The sequence below is a fragment of the Dromiciops gliroides genome, chromosome 4 (assembly GCF_019393635.1).
Source record: "Dromiciops gliroides isolate mDroGli1 chromosome 4, mDroGli1.pri, whole genome shotgun sequence".
NCBI classification, from domain to species: Eukaryota; Metazoa; Chordata; class Mammalia; order Microbiotheria; family Microbiotheriidae; genus Dromiciops; species Dromiciops gliroides.
In genome coordinates this window covers 305618655-305636964 of record NC_057864.1, presented here as the reverse complement: position 1 = coordinate 305636964, position 18310 = coordinate 305618655, and the positions used below count along the sequence as shown (strand labels likewise).

At 40.0% G+C, this 18310-nt stretch overlaps 1 protein-coding gene across 1 annotated transcript; it reads right to left on the bottom strand.

The window, feature by feature from the left end:
- Nucleotides 1–450: 450 nt before the first annotated feature.
- Nucleotides 451–4795, bottom strand: TPBG (trophoblast glycoprotein). Its single transcript, XM_043963432.1, has one exon. The coding sequence runs from the start codon at nucleotides 4786–4788 to the stop codon at nucleotides 3487–3489; it is 1302 nt and encodes a 433-aa protein (XP_043819367.1). The 5' UTR covers nucleotides 4789–4795; the 3' UTR covers nucleotides 451–3486.
- Between the last annotated feature and the right edge of the window lie 13515 nt (nucleotides 4796–18310).

Genomic DNA, 18310 nt, shown 5'->3' with positions numbered 1-18310 from the left:
ATTTATATTGCTGCTATCTTTCAAAGAACTCAGGGCACTGTATTTATTATAGGTTGTACATTGTACAGTATTAACTTTGGGGTCAGATACTAATAATATTTTTAATATGATACCAATAATTTTCAGTTAATAAGTACTGTTTAATGTCACATTTTAGAATATCAGAGGCCATGCATGTAGTAGGAAAGAAAATGAGGAGGGAAAAGCTGGAAACCTATACAGGGGAGGAAGTGATCACATGGAAAGGAAACAAGTAATGTTAACTTCTAACAGGGCTGAGGTCTTTGTAAAAACTGATTCTCATACAGGTAGTCAGATAAACAATGCCAGGTATACTATCCCTTGCAACCGGAATCTTAGTCCATTTGTTAACTACTGATCCACACTTATGCTTTCATCTGTGCAGAGAATTGGCAGTGAGCAAACTCTTTCCCCTCTCTCCCTCCCCACAACCCCCCCCCAAAAAAAATAGATCAGCAACTGTTAGGCAACTTTGTCTAAGCAAGTTACCCAGGGCATTGAAAGGTTAAGTGATTTCCTCAGCCACACAGCCAATATATATTGGAGATGGAACTTGAATCCAGGCTTTCCTGACTAAGATTGGTCCTTTATCCACTAATACCACTTCTGGACTTCTATTATTTCCACATAACAATATGGCACAGATTAAATCATTCTTTCTGACATGCTACAGCAGACAGTTCTGCCACATTTGTTTCCCATACAATTACTGATTTGTTGCATTCCTGAACAACTCAGTAAACTTAGTGATTTGCCTAAGGTCTCTTACAGATAATTTAAGTATAACTTTATAAAATTATAGTGTTGTAATTAATGAGATGTCAATAATTCAGGAAGGCCAAGTATTTCTTTCCTTTTTAGCAAATAAGGGCTCACTGGCCAAGGATCTCTAGTGTACATTTAAAATGAGGGGGCATAAAACAACAAATTTTGCTTTTTCAAAACTAATCATGGTTCTGAGATATAGTCCAAAATTAATGAATAAATTGATATTTCATGAAATAAGTATCATTATTAAACTATGTGAGGTAGTTTGAAATGTTTTACTGTGCCTCTATACCATTATAAACAATAAACTGAAACTAATCTACTTGGTCCCATTTTGAGAATTTCAACTCATTTAAATTCTAAGAAATAAACAGATGAGTTCTGAAACATAGGTTTACATAAAACACCAATTCTTGACTTCCATCTCATTTATGAAAACACAAGAATCTATAGCTATTCCATATGTATCGCATTGATGAAAATAACGACTTTAAAGCACAGGAACAACAACAACAAAAAGAATCCTGAGACTAATACAAGCTAGTTTAATTAACTGAATTTCATGATATCTTGTAAGTTAAATTTGAAAACCTTTATATAATAAATGAGAGATTAATTAAGAGGATTCCCTTTAGGGCTTAATTTCCTGACAGATATAGAACAATGACAGCTACCCAACCTAGACCTAGTCTTTTGAAAACAACAAACCAAAGACTGTAAACAATGGAGTCATACTAAAGTATTTTTAACAAACTAGCAAAAATGTTTAGCATAGAATAAAAATCAATGATGATCTTAAAGACTAAGTTATAATAGGAAGATTTTTTTTTTACTCTTTCAAAATGGGAATTGTTAAATTCAACACTAATAGGAAAATCTCATCTGTTCATTATGATTTCAAATGATAAAGGATCTGCTTTTGTCATCTGCATCATCTAAATCAAATTCTAGGTGCCCCTATTCTTCCCAAAGTAGTCCCTTCAAATGTTTTTTAGGATTTACACCCCAACTCCTTCCAACAAGGATTTTAAGGTCACATTTTCAAATTGCTAGCTTGGTTAAAGTCAATAAGCAGAACAAAGGATCCAAGCACTACATAGACTTACCTGAGGATCACTTAACCTTGGACCTCAGTTTCCTAATTTGTAAAATGAGGCAACTGGACTAAATGGCCTCCAAGTTCCCTTCAAACAATTAATCAACAAGGATGTATTAAGTGCCTACCATGTGCAAGGCATCTGATAGACACTAGAGATACTAATACAAAAGTGAGACAGGTCACAGGTCTTCTAAATGTACCTGAGCCTCCCACAACATTTTACTTTATACATGCTCCAGTTTAAATTAAAATTTCTATTCCAAAAAAACAAAAACAATAAGAGAGGAATACCTATTTTATTTTGTGATCTTGGAAAATGTAAAAAAATATATCTATTTTTAAAGTACTCCATTTCATAATGTTAAGATGTATTTTAAAGCTGTAGATTTACACATTTTAATTGTTTTAGTCTTTCTGAAACATTTCACATTCTGCTCTGAGACCCCCAAGGAGTGATTTTACCTGCAGAACTTTATTTATAGTTCGTCTCTAAAAACAACTTCATTAACATTTGGAGAGCAGCAAATTCAATTTACTTACTGTTCAGAAATTATTATCCAGCCCTACTTTGTGTCACTCTTGCAAATCTAGTTCTGGGTTAGTGTACACCAACTTTTAGACCAAAAGAAGGCAGTTTCATATAAATATTCAGTCAATACATCTAGAATCCCTTAAATCTAGTCAGACCCAATATTTCAAAATGAATCTCTAACTTCAGTGTATACAATAATTGTTCAAGCTATGCAATAAAGATGACAACATGAATAAATGACTAATTTATTAGTCTAAACTAAAACTAGTCAAGCTATTTTCCCTTAAAAAGTCTAATAACAGTACATATCATTTTGACACTGCTGTAGTTCTTTTAAGAACCTTTATTGAATTATTTCTTAACAATTCATTCTGTTGAATCTAGATGCAGTTTACATTAAAAAAAAACTTGATGTAGCTTCATGTAAACTGCAGTCAAAAGAAACTTTTTTTTTGAGAGAAACTTCATTTTTTTCTGTCTGAGGTTGGGAGTTATCTTTTGTAATATGCAGAACAGTTACTGTAGGCATGCATAATCTCTAATTGTTTGCTCCTCTGTACACTACTGAAGGGGGAAAAACTTTCTAGACTCTGCAGGCAGTTTGTGGAATGAAATTGTTTTCTCTGCCATTTAGATACACAAGAATAAAACCAGCATTGAGAAACAAAATATGTTCTCAAAAAAGTTGAGGCAGCTTTTGTTGAATGGTATATACAATTGCTACACCTTGTACTGTACTATGAGAAAACCAGACTGCAAGAAGTCCTCAGTCAGGATGAAACTTGAAAAATGCCCCCAAACAAGTTCCAACAAAGTCCAAGAACAGGTAGAGAGTGGGTGGGAGGAGGGGGACAGCCAAACACTGTGTAATTGTCCAGTGTCTTAGGTTAACAGAAAACACCAGAGAGCTTTCCATATAACATGGAGGCATAGCCCCTGCGTGGCTTTTCATCAGTCTGTGGTGTCTAGAGTGAAGGGTGGAGGGTGAGCAAGCCTAGGGTGTTTTAAAGCTTAAGTCTACATCTCATGCATAGCTGTTGTCAATACTCTGCTTTCTTTATGTTTCTTAAACATCTGAATTGGAGCTGAGGTTTGTTAACCTGGGGTCCGCATTGATTTCATATCTGTAGTGATAACCTTCCATGTGATCCCTGCAGGCATCTCTGATGTTATATAGCCATTTTTTAATGCCTTTGCGGTTCAAATACAAAACCAGTAAGAAAATTGCTCCAATGAGGGCTAAAACTATGCCTAGAAAGACATAAGAAGTCTGCAAAGGGTCCAGAGGGAGCGGGCCACAGTCCAGGTCAGAGCTGTTGAGCTTCACCAAGGGGCGGTTTCTCATTTTCTCTGGTAAGAAGCAGGAGAGGGTGGTTTTGCCCTCTACCATGTTAGTTTCCTTGAGCCAGGTCACCATATCAGCTATGTTACAGTCACAGAGCCAGGGGTTGCTGTCTAGGTTGACCCGCAGGCTGGGCAGAGCCTGCAGCTGGACCAAGGAAGAATTATACAAGGCCTTGAATGCGTTGTTCCCGAGGTGGAGAGACTCCAGTTGCGTTAGGTTGCCTAAGGCCAGGCTACCCAGACCCACCAGAGAGTTATTGTGGAGATCCAGGTGCTTGAGCTTGGGCAGGCCCGAGAACATGTCCCGGGGCAGGTAAAAGAACTTGTTGCCGGACAGCTCCAGGCGGAGCAGGTTGCCCAGAGCGCCTCCACTTTGCAGCGCAGCGGCCACCATGCCCACGAAGCTCCGTGTTTGGTTTTGGTTATCCTTGTCCTCGGGTGGCAGGATGTCGTTCAAGAACAGCTCTGTGAGGGGACTCCGACCCAAGCCACTGGCATTGCTGCCGCCGCCGCCACCGCCTCCAGAAAAGGCGAAGGGGCTGAGGACTTCCAGCGGGTTGTGGCTGAGGTCCAGCTGGCGTAGGCTGGGCAGGTGCTCGAAGGCGCCAGCGCTCACTTTTTGCAGGCGGCTGCCGCTGAGGTTGAGGGCGGCCAGCTCGGCCAGGGGCGGCAGTGAGGCGAAGGCACCGGCGGGCAGTACTGTCAGCGGGTTGCCTGTGAAGAAGAGGTTGCGCACGTAGCGGGGCAGGTCTTCCGGCACCTTGGTCAGGTTCCTGTTGACACACTTGACTGTCCGGGCAGCCTCCGAGCACTCACAAAGCGCGGGGCAGTGGCCAGGCGGCGGCGGCGGGGGCTGAGCCGACACAGAGGAAGATAGAGAAGATGAGGAGGTGGAGGAAGACGACGGGGACGACGAAGAAGTGCCGGTGGACGAGGAGACCCAGCCCAGGAAAACGAGCAGCAGCCGGGCCAGCCGCAGTCTCCGGTCCCCGGCAGCGGAGCCCCGGGCGCACCCCCGAGGCATCGCGCTTAGCTGTCTATCCCGGGATGGGCTGGGGGCGCTCCCCACTAGCTAAGCGGGGCGCCAGGGGTTGGGGCTCGCGGGAGGAAGGGGCTTCCGGGAAGTCGAGACAACTTTCCTTCGGTGACTGCAATAGCTCCCGGGGAGAGGCGGGAGTCACGCTGCTGCCTAGACGCCCACAAAATCGTTACAGCCCCACCCCGCCCACCCCAGCCCCCTGCCTCCAGAGAGCGGGCGCACTGTGCGGCCGGCGGGCCCGGCCGTCGGCCGTCACTCCTTCCCAGCACTTTCCTTATTCCTCCTCTTCCCGCCGCCGCGGGTGGCACTTCCTTGGCTTTATTGTGGCTGCTGCTTCCAGCCAGTATCCACAGCTTGACCTGGGACAAGGAGAAGAAAAGGATGAGGCGGCACAGTGCAGGGACTAACACTCCGAACGCCGGAGGTGATACACTAGTCAGCGCTTACTCACCCCTGGAAGCCACCCTCCAGCAATCCAGACCTGGAGACAGGGTGTGATCACTGCCCCCAGCCAGAACGCACACCTCTTCACTCTTCCTTCCGCCCCCTCTCCCAACTGGTTACCTAGCCCGCGGAACTTGGGGCTCAGATTCCCAGATTATATAGTCTGCCTTCTTCCTCCACTTTGGACCAGACTCGTCCCCTTGGGTCTTACTTCATTAGAAGTCCCCCGGCCCCTCTTCCAAACTTCTCTGCCTCCCCTTAGTTCTGTTTTTCCCCTAGCCAGCAACCTGCCTGACTTCGGGGGGCGGGGGGAGGGGGGGAATCTCCACGCCGGTCCCTGGCTCCTCTGGGTCCCTAGTCGCGAATGAGGGAAGTTTCAGATTACAAGAGGCTTTTGATCTCTCGCGCTCCCTCGGCTTTGCCGGGTTTGTGGAAAGGGGATGGAGAGAGTGGGGGGAAGGGGGCTAAGGTCTGGTGCAGCTGTCTCCCTTCCCGCTCCCTCCTACCCCTCCCCCCACCCCGTTCCCCCTTAGGTCCCGGCCCCTCCAGAGCGAGGCTGGAGAACAAAGCTGCAAAAAGGGGCTGATCAGGGCGAAGCCAGAGAGCCACCCCCACCTTCCAGCCTGCTCCAGGGTGGAGAGGATGAAGGGGCCGCCTCCTCTTGCAGGTCTTGCCCTACTCTCGGCGCACCGGCTCCTTTCTCGATACTCACCGCCTCATAGACTTCACCCAGCACCTCCCGGTCAAACTCAGCCCGAGTCCCGCCTGAGTCAGAGTGACTTCCTCCGCACAGCCGGCGCCGACTCTCCACACACCCCAGCCCCTGGCCCAGCCTCCGCAGCAGGGAAAAACCAATGGCGAGGGGGTATGGGGGGAGAGAGGTCGGGGCCCACTTGAATGAACTTCTCTAGCCTCCCCGGCTGCCTGGGGACTCCTTGCTTAGGTGGGTGCACCGAGGTGGCATTTGGAGGGGAGGGTCCTTGGGATGCGCACCCTCCTTTCCGTGGAAGTTAACCATGGATTTGCGGAGAAAGGTGAGAGAGCTCCTTTCCCCGTCTCCCCCTCCCGGGCATTCTTCCCTAGTTCCTCATTTTGCATACTGTACTTAACCATGGAAAGCAACCAAACCTCTGTATTTGCATGGGGAGCTCACATCAAGTCCTCCACCTATAAAGGAACAACTGGCTATACATTTCGGCAGCTCCGAAAGAGAAGACTAAAAGGGGAAAAAAGGAAAGGAAAAGAAGGAAATAACCCGGACAAGCACAACACGGAGTACGTCGAGAGAAAGACTGACACAGTCTCCCAACCCATATGGGACTTCCAGGTTGCAAACTATGGGGAAAGAGAAGTTTTAGTAATGATTGGTCCTCCTTCTCCCCCCTCCCTCATGTACACCCCCACTCCCATCTCTTTCGTAGGTAACCCCAGAACTATGTGAAGAACCAGAATTCACTTTAAAAGAAAAGTTATGGAACGGATGTTTATTCTTGATTCATTAGTTTTCCTCTCCCCAGAATTAAAAGCAGAGGGAAGAGAGCTGCAGTCAAAGCATCTTAGAAACAAAGGGCAGAATAGCAACACTGTGAGTCACAGTAAATTTGTCCCCGCCTTTCCCACCAGATGTGGAACTGCCAGGCTGAATGGAGTAACTTTGGGAAATAGCTGCTGGCAGAATGAAAGTTTTGGGTAGGAAAAAAAGAAGCTAGTGGAGAAGCGCTCCTGGGTATGAGGAATTCACCTGGTGCTAATAATATGAAGGGGACTTAAAATTTAGTTAGGAAGAGTTTGCTTCTTGCTCTCTGTCATATTCTTCACACCAACAAATATTTAGGGTTCGAAGGTATGGATATCTTTGGGCTCTTTCATTTTAGTACTCAGAAACTGGCAAAGACTGGTAGCAATCTTAAGATCTGGACATAGATAAAGTATGATTGCTCTCCAGAATGATCATGTGGGCTCTATCATGAAAAAATATGGGAAAGAGATAGGATTCTTAAACTGGGACAGCATGGGTTACTGAAGTAATTGCCAGTCAACTCCAGGGGAAAATACAAAGCGTCTGTAGAAAATTAAACACAGCTCAATAGCGTGGTGGAGTGAATAAGTCACTAAATTTGGAGTGAGGAAGACTGTGGTTCAAATCCTACCTTAGACTCTTAACAGCTCTCTGACACTGGACAAATCTCTTAATCTTTCTGTGCCTCTCTTTCCTCGTCTGTAATTGGAAGGGGTTGGATTCCATCCTGCCTTGAAGGTCTCTTCTAGTTCTAAATTTATGATGCTATGAATTTCTTGAAGGCTAGCAATGATATACTGTGAACTCCTATATTTTAATGCTTTCTTTAGCCTGGACTTTTAATTTCATTGGTGAAGGGAAATCCCAGTAAGGAAATTCTCTCTCCCAATATAGATTAGCACCTGATCTCCAATTTATAGTCTTAGAGAGCTCTCTGCCTGGCAAACAGTGATGTATCAAAAGCAAGATTTGAACCCAGATCTTCCTAACTGAGTCCAACTCTCAGAGTCAGTCTTTCATTAAGCCAGGATACTTCTGTTAGAAAATTAGCTCAATATAAATAGCTATTCTTACTTTATTACTTAAAGGTTGTGGCATTTCTGTATAATATGGCAGAGTTTCAGAGCAGGTGATCTCAGAATTTCATTCCCAAATGGAATTCTAAAAAGGCTCTGTCTAGATGTTCAAGAATACATTTCATACATTTCAATAGGTCAGTTTATAGCTTACAGGAATTTTTTTAAAAATCTTGCCATTGTATCATCTATTTAGTACAATGATTCTCGAGAAAGTACTTCTCTTCCAATAACTAATGACCAAGTCATTAGTCAACTCTTAAAACAATGCTGCTAGTTTCCAGAGAAAGTAGGAGTAAAGGAGTTGCTATTTATATTAGGTGATTTTGGCTAACCTGATGATAGTTGACAGAAAGCAGTATTTTTGTCTACCTTAGAAGAAACATCCTAAAAACAATTTGTGTGGGTCTTTCCAAGAGGGTAAAAACCCCAACCTTCTTAGTCTAATAAAGTTGATAAAAAAAAAGAATATCCTCCTAGCTAAGAGAATGCCTGGGGGGGAGACTGGAGCAATAAACATAAATATGTCTTAAACTAAGAAGCAAATGGCTAACCCCAAATAAAGGAAAACAAGAAATCCAAGAAAAAATTGTCACTTTTAAGTATCACCTTGATAATATAAGATTGTTATAGAAGACAATAAACTAAAAGTTTTTATAACTTAAGGGGGGAGTAGCATTCTATAAATTTAATAGGGTTATTCAAAATTGTCTTTAAAGAATTAGATAATGCCTGCTTTACCTAAACTGGAATATATAAAATGCAAGTTAATGAATAGACCAAAAAAGAACAGTTATTACATTACACATAATAAACACAATATGAATTTAGCTAGCTAGATAAAAGTATGTCTAAAATATTTAGAAAGGTCAAATTAATTTCAATTAAAAAGCAATCCAGAAGAACAGTGATGAAAAAAATTAAATTGAATAAAAAAGTGATGCTAAGAAAATGTTTTTTTTGAGGTTGGAAAAATGACTGAAATTGCTAAAAGATTAAGTAGAAAGTTGAGAAATTCTCCAGAGAGAATTATACAATGATTACATAATCATCATCTGAAAGAAATCTACTGTGATCATTATGAATAAGGGTGGTCAGAATGTGCTTTAAACCAGGATTTTTTCTGGAAATTGAAAATTTATAAACATGGTTTCTACATTGTAAGTAATCAACTACAAATGATCCCAAGAATTATAAGCTTATTTGTAAGTTGAAACTTTTTTTTTAATGATGCTAATTGACAAGTGTATGCGAGAGCTGAAGATAAATTTAAAGAGGCTATGAAATATAAACTTTCTGGCTTATTTGAAAAAAAAGTTTAAATCCACACCACATATTCAATCTTTTTATTGAATAGGTCATAGAATCACAAGATTACAAAATTTTTGATTTTAAAGGTCAGCCAATAAACATTTATGAAATGTCTACTGTATGCAAGGCATGTAGGGAATATAAAGAAAAGCAAAAGACAATCCCTGCCCTCAATGAGCTCACAGCATAATGAGGGAGACAATGAGCAAACAAATATGGACAGAAAAGCTATCTACAAAACAAATAGGAAATAATTAAAAGAGGGAAAGCATTAGAATTAAGAGGAGATAGGGAAGGTTTCCTGTAGAAGATGGTATTTTCTTCCAAGGCAGAGATGAAGACAGAGAGTATTCTAGGCATGGGCGATATCTAGAGAAAATACCCATACCCAAGTGACAGAATGCCCTATTTGTGGAACAGCAAGGAGGCTAGAAAGAGAATCAAAGAGTAAGGCATAAAAACATTAGAAAGATAGGGAATGGGAAAGGAACTAGGTTCTGAAGGTCTTTGAACGACAAAGTTAATAGGGAACCAATGAAGTTTACTGAGCGGGGAGGAGAGGTGACACAGTTGGACCTCTGCTTTCAGAAAATCACTTTGGTGGCTAAATGGAGGTTAGATGATAGAAGTGAGAGACTTGAGGCAGGAAGATCTACCAGTAGGTTTTGGCAATGGCCCAAGTGTGAGGTGTAGAGGGCCAGCTACAAGGTGCTGGCACCATTAGAGAAGAAAAGGGGACATGTCCCAGAGATAAAAGGGACTTCAGTAGCCATTCATTCAGTTCTGTCCATGTGGAAGGGAAATCTCCACTATAATGAATTCAACAAGTGCTCATTCACCCTCTACCTAAAGACCTCCTATGAGATAGAAACCCAATATCTTCTACTGCAGCTGATTCTTCCCTTGAAAAGTTCCAATGGTCAGGAAGTTCTTTCTTCCTTACATTAAGCTTGACTTTGTCTCTTTTCAACTTCTATCCATTGCTCTGAGCCCTAAAAAAAATTTAGCATTCAGTCAGGAAATGGAAGCTGGTAAAATCCTGGTCACTGCCTAGACATTGGGGCAATTAGGTGGCACAGTAGATATAATGCCTGTCCTGGAGTCTTCCTGACCTGAGTTCAAATCCAGATCAGATATTTACTAGCTGTGTAACTCTGGGCAAGTCACTTGTCTCAGTTTCCTCATCTGTAAAATGAGCTGGAGAAGAAAATGGCAAACCTCTGTTAAGGGCTAAAATTCTAGCTAAACTGTCTAAAATATCTAATGAGTGGTCGCCAATAAATTATAAGCTTTAGCAAGAGTTAGACTTTTAAGCATTTATTAAGGAGAATAAGAATTTGGTAAAGAGAGAGAGAAAGGCCTAGATTTCTATCTATTAAAGGGAGAGCACATTTTTAGCTCCCTTCTCCACCAGAGTCCAGAGGAAAGAGACGTGAGACCGAGCGCCAGTCTCTTCTTTCCTCCTCCCACTAGCCCGTGTCACTTCCTGATACCAAAGAAAAGACTCCTGGTCTTGCCCTCAAAGACCTTCGCTTCATGGGCAGAACTCTTCTACAGTTAGTATCCAGCAGGTGGCGTTATTCCAATCGTTACACCTCTCTAGTATCTTTATCAAGAAAACCCCAAATGGGGTCAGTAAGAGTCAGACATGACTGAAAACCTGAACAATAACAATGCACACCTAGACATTACTTTATTGTGTCATACATCATAGCTTTTAAATAACTACAGCTACAAAGGCAACAGAATGGCCATTTCTCCATTTCTAGTTCTGGGATTATGCTAAACAGTCTCTAAATTGTTCATGGCACAGATTCACATTAAAGTTTTGGTTTACTGGACCTAGTTTCCCCTCACCCAAGGTCACACAACTGGTAAATGTCTGAAGCCAACTTTGAACTCAGGAAGATGGGTCTTCCTGACTTGAAGCTTGGTACTCTATCCTCTGCAGTGTCCACCTGCCCTATCATTTTGCTAGCCCAACAAATATGAAACATCTAATGAAGATAGTAACTACTCAATGAGGACCCACTTAACCCTAATTGCCTTAAACATTTGGGGTCATCTCTAGTCATCCTGATGTGTATCTTGCCACTGGAACCAGACGGCTCTGGAGGAGAAAGTGAGGCTAGTGACTTTGCACAGCCCTCCCTCACTTAAATCCAATTCAATGCAAGTCATGACATCACCCCAATGTCATGGTCCTTTTCAAGAATGAAGGGTAGGCAAAGGGCTATGGGACTGTTCATACCCTTTGACCCAGTGGTACCACTGCTAGGTATGTATCCCAAAGAGACCAAAGAAAAGGGAAAAGGACCCAGATGTACAAAAATATTTATAGCAGCTCTCTTTGTGGTGGCAAAGAATTGGAAATTGAAGGAATGCCCATCAATAGGGGAATGGCTAAATAAGTTGTGTTATATGAATGTAATGGAATACTATTGGGCTGTAAGAAATGATGAGCAGTTATAGGGGCAGCTAGGTGGCACAATAGATAAAGCACTGACCTTGGATTCAGGAGGACCTGAGTTCAAATCCAGCCTCAGACACTTGACACTTACTATCTGTGTGACCCTGGGCAAATCACTTAACCCCCATTGCCCTACCAAAAAAAAAAGAAAAAAGAAAAGAAAAGAAATGATGAGCAGGAGGAGTCCAGAGAAACCTGGAAGGACTTACATGAACTGATGCTGACTGAGAGGAGCAGAACCAGGAGAGCATTGTACACAGTAACAGCAACACTGTGTGATGAACAGTGGGGTAGACGTGGTTTTTCTCAGCAGTGCAATGATCCAAAACAGTTTCAAAGAACTCATGATAGAAAATGTTCTCAACATCCAGAAAAAAAGAACTATGAATTATGAATTCAGATTGAACCATACTATTTCTACTTTTGGACTGTTTTTTCCCCCTTTTTTTTGAGTTTTTTTCCCTTGTGCTGTAATTCTTCTTTCACAAGATGACTAATGTAGAAATGTTTAATGTGATTGTACATATAAAACCTATATCAGACTGCTTTCCATCTTAGGGAGGAGGGAGGGAAGAGAGGGTGGGAGAAAAATATTTGGAACTAAAAATCCTATGGAAAAAAACCAACAAAACAGAATGAAGGGCAGGGGCAGCTAGGTGGCACAGTGGATAAAGCATGAGCCCTGGATTCAGGAGGACCTGAGTTCAAATCTAGCCTCAGACACTTGACACTTACTAGCTATGTGACCCTGGGCAAGTCACTTAACCCTCATTGCCCCCTTGAGGGGTGGGGAGGGGAGAGAATGAAGGGCAAACAACAACAGCAGTATTTGAATTCAGGTGCTCTAATTCCAAATCCTTTCTCCTTTCCACTCTTCTTATAACATTCTGACCTTAAAACATTGCTATTTTAATAAGATAATCTTACATTATCCTAAATGTAAGATAAATATAAAAATAATCTATTACTTTCAGAGAAAAACATTAAAAATAAGAAAACTGAAAATTACACTTTCAGTCTAAAAAGGAAAAGAGCAAAGAGGAGAAGAGAGGATGAAAGAAAAGAAGAGAGCAAGAAAAAGGTGGTGGAGATAGAATGAAAAGAAGAGACAGAAAAAGAAAATAACATGTGAAGGGAAGGGAACAAGAAATAATGAGTAGATAAATATAAAAGGAAAAAGATGAGAAAGAGACAGAGCCAAGACAGACAGGAAGGAGAAAGAGGAGAAAAAGAAAAGACCTTTTTTTTTTCTTAGGCGTGCTGGCACCTCTACCATCAAAAATCCTTCTATCTGCTACCTAATGATTATCATTGCCCCTGTATAGCATCTATTAAAAATTCATTTTTGCCATATCAGCTTATAAAATGATTATTTAAAGCATTAAATCTATTGTTTTTTAAGATTTCCAAAATAAGAAGTGGTGTCAAAAGAAACTTATAGGACTTTAGCAGCATACTGTTAACATAAGGCCAGAGTTCTCAATGTTTTTAATATTAGAACCCCCTTTACACTCTTAAAATTATTGAGGAGTACCGAAAGAAATTTCCTTATGTGGTTCATAATGATTGATATTTTCCATATTAAAAACTGAAAGATCTTAGTAGTATTACAAAAATAGTTTTGACTTTGCATATCCCCCGGAAATGTCTTGGGGACCCCAGAACACACTTTTAGAACCACTGACATGAAGGATACTCTTACCTAATGTGGGTTTTGTTATTATTACTCTTTCTATTTGATCACCCAAAGCACTAAAATCCTATTCAGATAACTCATTGTTGTGTGGCAGTGACTCTGGGTTATAGGAAGCTATGCCAGTAGAGTACCAACTGTGACAGGTCCCACCAAGCTGAGTCTCGTGTCTTTATCAAGGACCAGCATACCTAAATATGGAGAAGTTCATTGTCAATTTGACCATAGCAGGATAGAATTTTTGACTGCAGCAGGTCCTATAACTTTCTAAGTCATAGAAGAATTGTGATCAACTTCAGTGGTGGAGGGAATATCCATATTGATGAAATAATTAAACCAAGTAAAGAAGATCTCAGCCAGCATGATAGCTTTTAAAAGAATAAAGACAACATAAAAACAATTAACAGTTTTTGACAGTCAACAAAAAGCCCATGACCTAAGATGAATTTGTAAACCATGCAGCTCAATACGCTGAACAAAACTCTGAACTTACTTCAGACATATAATGAAAACTCTTCAAAATTTAATGGAAAAAAAAACAAACATAAAAAATCCCCAAATACTTTGAAGTTTTAAAAATTCTGTAAGCCAGTTTTGAAACAATTACAAAGGACTACGGCTATTTGTAAACAATTTTCTGAAGAGGGCATCAGAATTGGAACATACCATTATAAACTCATATTGACAAAATTATTCAGTGTCTATTATGCACAAAGTCCTTTGCCAGGCATTGGTAATAATAACCTCAAATAACAAAATTTATCTTCTTCTTCACTGCAGAGTGAAGGACTATTAGGACATAATATTGTATATCTTGTCAGATAGTGTCCATGGATTGAATGTTTTCAGTTAATAGTTTTTCTTTGTCACAGAGGAGGATTCCTTCTGAGGAAGTTGATAGGACTATAATATAAAAGAAAAAAGATATCAATAGACCACATTTTATAAACAAATTAATAAAAAATACCCTGCAGTTTATGGAAGTATGTGACTGGATTTGGTGCAGCTTTATTCTGGATGAGTAGAGTTTTATTTTTTTATTAATTGCTTCAACTTTTTACAATCTTCAATTTGAAGGTCTTAAATTCAAATAGGGTTGTGTGACACATAAAAAGTTTGAGAGACATAGTTTTGGGGTAATTGATCATTTTATTAATCATGTAGCAATAATTAATAAAAGGGGTCAGTGGTACTCTCAAATGTAAAGACCTCTCATGGAACCCACTGAACACTTACATAGTCTTGGAAGAGTGGGTATTGGGGGGGGAGGCAATAGACTCTAATTGGTTAACAATAATGAGAGAAAATGAATATTATAATGAGAGGTGGACCTATTCTATTGAGGACATGATTTTGATCACTCAGACCTCTCTGATTAGAACACAATGGGCCAGATTTCACACAGATTAAATTAAATTCTTTGTAAGTTTCTCTACTTGGCTCAGGTCTCCCACCCAGGATCAAAAGGCAATGTACCCCAGGGATTTGATCAATTTCATCCATCAACAATGTCCTTCAGAGACTGAACAACCTACAAGCTTCTAGAAAAAAAATCCTGCCCCTAATTCAATAATTATTATTAATATAATAGAGAAATAATCAATCTTAAATTGTTAAAATTCAAGGAGCTTACCATCTAGTCTACCTGGTACTATATACTAGCAATTTATCAGTTTCAAAATTATAGAGGATAAATGAGTTTATATGGACTGAATCAATGAACCCAAATCAGATAATGACACTCAGGGATAGTTTTCTGGAATAGGTATGTTGAGATCTAATGTTTGCTTTGTTTTAGATCATATGTTTTAAAGGAAGTGATATGAACATGGATAAATGAAGTTCAGTAAAGAGATTTTCTAATTCTAAAATGCATTAATTTTCTATAAGGTCTTGACTAATTCACTTTATCCTTCTGCAGTTTTGGATAATTGAACTAGTTCTATCTGATGCCTTTCTAGCTAATAGGGTTTTAATGAGGGTGATTTTTGAGCTCATCAAAAGAAAAAACTAGAAATTTATAGTTCAAAATTTACTTATCATAGAAACTGATGAGGCTCTTCTTTCTCCATCTTCAAAGTAAAGATTATTGGCTAAAAATAACAGCACCTGCCTCATATACTTGCTGTGAGGGTCAAATGAGATAATATTTGTGAAGCACTTTGCAAATCTTTAAGTGCTATATAAATGTTAGCTATTTTTTTTTTTACCTCCAGCACCTAGCATGCTACACAGTAGGTACTTAAATGCTTATTGGGTTAAACTATGCTGAAGGAATCATCTTTAACTTGGATAGGAAAAGCATAAAAACATAATGATTAAAATGAAGATAAAAGAGTTAAACATCAAAACAAAAGATATCACAAGGAAACATGAGGGCAAATGAATACTATGTATAAGAGTTATAAAGAGTAGATAGCTCCTACATTATCTATCACTTTGCTATTGAACTTATCCTTTATCTGTAAGCACATATATCAGTAAAATATAGGTAGAGAATAAAAACTAAGTAAGAAAAGTGCAAACTGCCATGAGTTTTGAGAAGGGGGATATTACTTTTATATTAAGGAAAAGTTTAATGGAGAAGGTTGAACTTCCAATTTCCAAAGATGATTAAGGCAAAAAGAAAAGAACCTATCTATCTATCTATCTATCTATCTATCTATCTATCTATCTATCTATCTATCTATCTATATTTTTTTTGATGAGGCAATTGGGGTTAAGTGACTTGTCCAGGATCACACAGCTAGTAAGTTATCAAGTGTCTGAGGCCATATTTGAACTCAGGTCATCCTGACTCCAGGGCCAGTGCTCTATCCACTGTGCCACCTAGTTGCCCCAAGAACCTATATTTTCAAAAATGTTTGTAGCAGCTCTCTTTGTGGTGGCAAAGAACTAGAACTAGCAGGGATGCCCATTCATTGGGAAATGATTGGTCAAGTTGCAATATATTATGGAATACTACTGTGCTATAAGAAATAATGAGCTCAGTGATCTTAGAAAACATTGAAAGACTTGCACAAAATAATGAAGAAACAAGCAGAGCAAAGAGAACATTGTATATAGTAAGAGCAATATTGTTTTTTTGCAGGGCAATAAGGATTAAGTGACTCACCCAGGGTCACACAGCTAGTACTTGTCAAGTGTCTGAGGCTGGATTTGAACTCAGGTCCCCCTGAATTCAGGGCCCATATGTCATCCATTGTGCCACCTAGCTGCCCCACAGCAATATTGTTTTAAGAGTGACTGAGTGTGGGGCAGCTAGGTGGCACAGTGGATAGAGCACCAGCCCTGGAGTCAGGAGTACCTGAGTTCAAATCTGGCCTCAGACACTTAACACTTACTGGCTGTGTGACCCTGGGCAAGTCACTTAACCCCAATTGCCACACACACACACACACACACACACACACACACACACACACACATATACACACACACACACACAAAAGAGTGACTGAGTGAATAGGTTATTTTGACTATTATAAATACTCAAATTAACTATAAAGGACATATTAAAAAAAGGTGCTATCTGCATTCAGAGAAAGAACTGATAAATAGAAGTATGTATAGAATAAATTTATATTTATATACCTATTTGTGTCTAATGGGGGAGGGAGCAGAGGAAAAAAGAAAAGGGGGAAAAAGGAAATTTACATGATAACTTTATTATATATTTAAAAATAACAAGTTGTACATAATGGATTTTCAGTTTCATGTATAATCATCTTTTTATTATACCATGTTATAGAAATACTAGTTTTATTCCATAAATTAATTTTTTTTTTTAAAAAAGGAAAGGACTTCTAGTAACTGGGAATTGTGAGGTTTTGTTTTTGGGGGTTGTTTGATTTTTTGTTTTGTTTTGTTTTTGTCATACATGTTTTCTACAGTTAAAGCCTATTCTCCCATGGAATTGTATACATTTTGGGGACAGTGTGCTCTAGACTCTTAAGATGATATTTTGTATCAGCCAAGGCCCTCCATCAGTCAGAGAGCACCCTAACCTTTACTAACCACCTGGGTGGTAGAACAGACTTAGGCCTCACTCTGCTTCCTTTATAATATCTGTTTGGAGACTGGACATTTCACTAGTTATCTGCCACCCATTATTATCTTTATGATTAACCTGTTTCTCTCTCTAGCCTTGTACTAATTGGTCATTGTCCATTTGGGAGAAAACTATCTGCTTTTACAGTTTCCTCTATTCTCTCATCTCCATCACCCTCAATCATATTCCACCCTTGTCCCACTCCATAGTAGTGCCACACACTGTATCTAGAATTCCTGTTTCTTAGTGAACAACCTCCTCTTCATTCTGGAAATCCTTCTCTCACAATCTTTAAATCTATTTGCTTTCATGGGAACCTGGTTATCCTCTAACAACACTGCATCTCGGGTTATCTTCTCCAGAACTGAAGGTATACCCTCTCTGATCCACTGGCTTATAATATTCCTTTCTATCACTTAAAATGCTCCTTTTGCCCCTTTCACTCAACAATCTTTCCTTCTTTGAAAACCACTCCATCAAAATTCTCTACCCAATCCAAATTGTGGATACTGTAGTATACTGGTCTTCAAATTATTAATTCTCCTTTCTTAAGGAGTTCAGTGCCTTGTTCACCATCTTTCTCCCTTCAATTGCTAACCTTATACTAGGGGCCTTTTAATATCTACAGAGTTGCTTTCTCAAACTCTGTGATCTATTTCCTAAAATCCCCTAAATTTTATGACCTATTCCATTATCCCACATTGGCTACACATAATTATGGTCACATACCAGATACTAGATCACACCATATACTAACTTTGAGATTTTAGTTAACTCATCCAACTCTATAACACCTTCCAGTCTCACATTTCTTTCCTCCTTATATTATCTCCAAACATCCTTTGCTAAACACCAGCCCTGGATTATCCCCCACCATTCGCCTCCTATAAACCTGCTGATAGGTGGAGCTGGAGGAAGTCACACAACTGTCCTACATAGGCAT